The 5,516-nt window shown below is 47.2% G+C and overlaps 1 protein-coding gene across 1 annotated transcript in view; it reads left to right on the top strand.

Annotated features, from left to right (window-relative positions):
* The window catches only part of esyt2b (extended synaptotagmin-like protein 2b), a 16,827-nt gene that overhangs the window by 8,976 nt on the left and 2,335 nt on the right, over nucleotides 1-5,516 (top strand). The window contains exons 12-22 of the mRNA XM_025054469.1: nucleotides 172-261; nucleotides 363-458; nucleotides 1,017-1,118; nucleotides 1,493-1,549; nucleotides 2,564-2,638; nucleotides 2,854-2,940; nucleotides 3,037-3,186; nucleotides 3,381-3,736; nucleotides 4,257-4,355; nucleotides 4,570-4,701; nucleotides 5,330-5,435. Of these exons, the coding sequence (XP_024910237.1) occupies nucleotides 172-261; nucleotides 363-458; nucleotides 1,017-1,118; nucleotides 1,493-1,549; nucleotides 2,564-2,638; nucleotides 2,854-2,940; nucleotides 3,037-3,186; nucleotides 3,381-3,736; nucleotides 4,257-4,355; nucleotides 4,570-4,701; nucleotides 5,330-5,435 (1,350 nt within the window). The remainder of the gene's footprint in view (nucleotides 1-171; nucleotides 262-362; nucleotides 459-1,016; nucleotides 1,119-1,492; nucleotides 1,550-2,563; nucleotides 2,639-2,853; nucleotides 2,941-3,036; nucleotides 3,187-3,380; nucleotides 3,737-4,256; nucleotides 4,356-4,569; nucleotides 4,702-5,329; nucleotides 5,436-5,516) is intronic.

Genomic DNA, 5,516 nt, shown 5'->3' with positions numbered 1-5,516 from the left:
GACGACAACTGAAACTGCAGGTGTCACTAAAAGTCTCTTCTCTTGGTCTCATCCAACCTTCAGTTATTTTACCCACCTATAGGAGGCGCTCAGTCTTTATTGACAAACAGGAAAATGAGTCATGATTCAAATAAATCTGAGCCCCTAAACATTTGGAGTTGATTTTTCCAGTGGTTCGACCTGGAAGAAGCCCCCACCGGAAAACTCCACCTCAAACTGGAGTGGCTGTCTCTGCTCTCCACCACCGAGAAGTTGGAGCAGGTGAGAAACAGGAGCAGTGAGAGGCTGGAGGTGGAGGTGATGACTCCGGGTCACGGGTCACGTGACTCCTGGTCATGTGACTCCTGCTCATGTCTACCCAGGTGTTACAGAGTGTTCGAGCAGACAGGAGCCTGGCCAATGACGGGCTGTCGTCAGCACTGCTCGTGGTCTACCTGGACTCAGCACAGAACCTGCCAGTAAGACACACACACACACACACACACACACACTGACACCCCCTGGTTATTTGAATACATATATAAAAATGTATTTTCTCAAGCAGTACTGAATCTACCATGGCATGTGTACTGCAGTACTGTGTTCAGGTATTCTGATCTCCACCCTCAACATACTGGGTACACACTGCACACACTGCATTCATCAAGTGTGTGAACCAGTGTGAACCAGTTTAGGAGGAAGTTCCAGTGTGAATAAGGATTATTGGTCAACAATTGCCTCCCTTCTCTCACCCGTCATGACTCACCCTCTGTGACACATGGTGTTCTTTACATTTCCTACACTAGTTACACTAGTTACACTAGTTACAACAGGAACTCTGTTGTAAAGACTGCCCCCTACAGGACCCTTCCTGTAGGCCAGGGTCAGGACTGTGGTGACCTTTGGTGCAGAACAAAGGTAGTGATTAGCTTCATGTTTTCAGTCTGTGGTTCTGGTTCTGTGCTCCTTCATTAAACAGTTCTCAACAGTTCCAGTTGATAGTACAGTGACCACTGGATCTGTCTTCCTCTCCAAAGAGTGTCTTCACTGGACGCTTGGGCAGTGGAACCCTGAGAGAGAGACGAGCGTCCGGCCTAGTGTTTTGTGAGAGCAATACTTCAGAGTATAGAACCATCTGTGTGAGTGGTTCCACCAGAACCTCCCGGTCGTCCCGCTCTGACTGTGGTTCCTGAAGGCATGTGTTGAGGTGTTGAATCCAAATGTCTGGAGAGAACAGTAACAGAAATCAGAACCAGTCTGTTTGCTGTGGTGGTGCTGTGTGAATGAAGGTTGTTGGTTCAAGGCCAGCCAATCCATTCACAATCAAAGGAAAGTTGATGACTCATCTTTCTCTGAATCGCTGAGTCATCTATAACACCTACAAACCACACCTCCACCATGTTGGACACCTGCCCCCCCGACCCCCACTCTGATGTTCCTCCATGTCTCCTCTCTCCCCTCCTACTAACTGTGGGTGTGATTTTCCTCCCCCAAATCTCCTCGTGACTTAAAGAGCAACCTGTCAGATTTCACCTTTGACGGGTTGAAGCAAGTCTTTAAGGCCCTGAAGGTAATGTGGGAAAAATGGACTGCATGTGCAAAATACACCCTGTGTTTCACCTGTGGGTCCATGAACGCACCATCAGCATCATGTGACCTCAGAGGATGATGATGATGATGATGATGATGATGATGAAGAGGAGAGATGTGCACGAGACTGGACCATCACTGCCCTGTGCACGTGTGGTGACTGTGCACGTGTGGTGTCTGTGCACGTGTGGTGTCTGTGCACGTGTGGTGTCTGTGCACGTGTGCAGTTGTTGCTCCTGGATGTGTCTGGACAGAAAAGACAATTTCTGTCTTCAGTCTTTGTGGTCGTTTCACACCAGAGGTTTTCATCCATGGAATCAGTCCTTCACTGACACTGACATCATCACTGACATCATCACTGACACCATCACTGACATCATCACTGACATCATCACTGACACCATCACTGACATCATCACTGACATCATCACTGACCTGACACACTGACACCGTCACTGACACCGTCACTGACACCGTCACTGACACCGTCACTGACACCATCACTGACACCGTCACTGACATCGTCACTGACACCGTCACTGACACTATCACTGACACCATCACTGACCCCGTCACTGACATCATCACTGACATCGTCACTGCCACCGTCACTGACACCATCACTGACCCCGTCACTGACACTATCACGACACTATCACTGACACCATCACTGACACTATCACTGACATCATCACTGACACCATCACTGACACGGTCACTGACATCGTCACTGACATCGTCACTGACACCGTCCCTGACACTATCACTGACATCGTCACTGACATCATCACTGACCCCATCACTGACATCATCACGGACACCGTCACTGACACCGTCACTGACACTATCACTGACATCATCACTGACATCATCACTGACCCCATCACTGACATCATCACTGACACCATCACTGACATCGTCACTGACCCCGTCACTGACACTATCACTGACACCATCACTGACACCGTCACTGATGACGTTGTTTCCTCCACAGTCTGCCAGGAAGAGCAGCACTGAGCCCAGTCCTTTTGTACAGTTGACAGTTGGACACAGAACCCAGGACAGTAAGGTGAGTCTGGGCCACGTCGTCTATTCTTATTTTTATTTTAGTCTGAAGTAACTTCTGGCTAACAGTGAAGACGTTGGTTTCCTAATTTATTAGTGTGTTATGACTCTTTATAATAGTCTGGTTGTGGGCCACAGGGGGGCAGTAGAGTCAGTTCAGTAGTTGGGACTTACGGCTCTCTCCTAATGAGCTCTGAACCTGTGGTGTGGTTGATGAAGGTGAGGTACAAGAGTACGGAGCCTCTGTGGGAAGACTGCTTCTCATTCCTGGTCCACAATCCCAGACGTCAGGAGCTGGAGCTGGAGGTAGACCACCTGACACCTGACCAATCACAGTGTGTTCTCCAACCCCACCCCTGTGGAGAACAATAACTGCATCTCCTTCTCCCTTTAAACACCTAGGTGAAAGATGACAAGCACAAATGCACTCTGGGTAATCTGACGGTGCCTTTGAGCAGCCTGTTGGAGGAGGAGGACCTGACGCTGACTCGGTGCTACACCCTCAAGAACTCTGGGCCCAGCTCCACCATCAAACTGAAGATGGCGCTTAGGGTAAATATTTTGTAGTAGAGGAAGACAGGACACAGGGTGGGTAAAGAACAGGTCCGTGGACTGGGAGGGGCCCAGACGGTCGTCTGAAGTTTAGGAGCAGAAGGTTAGCTCTGAGTCAAGGTGTGAAGTTCAGAGAACACCTGTGGCCCAGTGCCCTCCCAGCTCCAGCATTAACGATCTGGTCTCTTCTCTAGATCCTGTCTCTGGAGAAGCAGGTGTCCTCCTCAGACCGAACGTCCTCAGTTCAGGTCAGAAAGTCCAGCGTCCCTCATCAAACTCCAGCCTCCGTCCAGAAAGCCTCCTCCTCGGACTCTCCGCTGCCCCCGCCCACACCTCCACCTACTATACATGTATCAACCGTAAACCTCCAGCAGAGGGACGGTGAGCCCTACTCTGCCAGTCCTCTTCGCAGCACCTCCGACCTGAGTGTGTGCATGTCCACTTCCCAGAAACACCTGCCCCACAAAGAGTCCACTCCCAGCCTGGCCTCAGACGTCTCTGTCCCCTACGCCAGCCTGGAGCTGCAGCAGAGGCTGCGTCAGCTTCACAAGTAAATGGACTGAGTGACTGGAGACAGGTTGACTGTCACTGTCAGTAGGAGTATTAATGATAATAGTAATAATGATGGTAATAATATTAATAATGATACTAATAACAAAATAATGATAATAGTAATAATAATAGTAGTAAAAATAGGAGCCAGAACCTTTGCTAACTGAGCTAGCTGCTTGGCTATAACCTTAGCTTAGTCTATTCCTGCTAAATCTGTCTGTCTGACTGACTGACTGTCTGTCTGACTGACTGTCTGTCTGTCTGACTGACTGACTGACTGTCTGTCTGTCTGTCTGTCTGACTGTCTGACTGACTGTCTGCCTGACTGTCTGACTGACTGTCTGACTGACTGTCTGTCTGACTGTCTGTCTGACTGTCTGTCTGTCTGTCTGTCTGACTGTCTGACTGACTGTCTGCCTGACTGTCTGACTGACTGTCTGACTGACTGACTGTCTGTCTGTCTGTCTGTCTGTCTGACTGACTGTCTGTCTGACTGTCTGTCTGTGTTGTGGTTCCAGTGGTTCTGCTCCAGGTCAGTTCCCCCTGGGTGAGGTCCAGTTGACTGTTAGACACAGCTCCCAGAGGAACAAGCTGATTGTGGTGGTGCACTCCTGCCGGTGAGCTCTTCATCATCATCATCATCATCATGTTTACACTCTGTATTTACAAACATTCACCAAAAAGAAAAATAACTTCTTTTCACTGTTGTTCCTGGCTCCTGGTACTGTCTGGTACTGTTTGTTAGCACACGGCTAACAGCCATTGTTGTTTGGATGGTCAACATCAACCACCAACATGTGACTGAAACAGTTTTGTCCTGCGTGTCCTCAGTAACCTGATAGCCTTGACCAAAGATGGCTCCGACCCCTTCGTCCGCCTCTATTTACTGCCTGACAAGAGTCGGACGGGGAGGAGGAGGAGCAGCACCATCAGGAGGAGCCTGAACCCGGTCTACGATCAAACGTGGGTCTGGGGTCTCAGTTACACTCACTTTTAGCTTCCAGCTAACAGATTAGCTCTTTTTCTAATATTCCTACTAACTTTTAACTCTTTGTAACTAGCTAACATTCATGGTCAGTTATTTTGACTTATACCAACATATTCTAAACTTTTACCAATTTAATTTTTTTAATTTGGGATTTTTTTTTGTAATTTTCGGACAATGTGTTGTTTTACATCTTATTAATTAATGATCAGGAATTCTAAAAGAAATTATGATGACAATATCATTTTATTTTATTTATTTATTTCTTTTACAGCTCGGGTCATGTTTTCCAATAACTAGTTTTATATAAATATGAATATAGTTTTATTATATATGAATCAGTCTAACTGTAAACTGACTTTTTATGCTTATTTTTTCACTTTATCACCAACATTGGTTTATTTCCAGACATTTTTGTTGTTTTAAAGTGAATGAACTGTTACTGTATCTGGTACAGTAACAGTGCAGTCAAATAAATCGTCCAATGGATGAAGCCTCAGATCCAGTTGTCAGGAGAAAGACAGGAAATTAGAGGCGGACAAAAAAAACTGAGACGCTGTGCTTTATTCAACAGCATTGACCTTTGACCTTTGTTTGTTTTTGAAGCTTTGAGTTCAGTGTTTCTATGGTGGAGCTCCACAGAAGAACTCTGGACGTAGCTGTGAAGAACAGAGGCAGCATCCTGTCCAAACACAAAGGGCTGCTGGGAAAGGTACCGTTCTGACATACATCACAGGTGCTGTGATCACAGGTGATACATCACAGCTGATACGTCACAGGTGATACATCACAG

This window comes from Cynoglossus semilaevis, chromosome 3, assembly GCF_000523025.1.
Source record: "Cynoglossus semilaevis isolate Cse_v1.0 chromosome 3, Cse_v1.0, whole genome shotgun sequence".
NCBI classification, from domain to species: domain Eukaryota; kingdom Metazoa; phylum Chordata; class Actinopteri; order Pleuronectiformes; family Cynoglossidae; genus Cynoglossus; species Cynoglossus semilaevis.
Note: the sequence above shows the minus strand (reverse complement) of the source record. Positions and strands in the feature narration are given on the sequence as shown.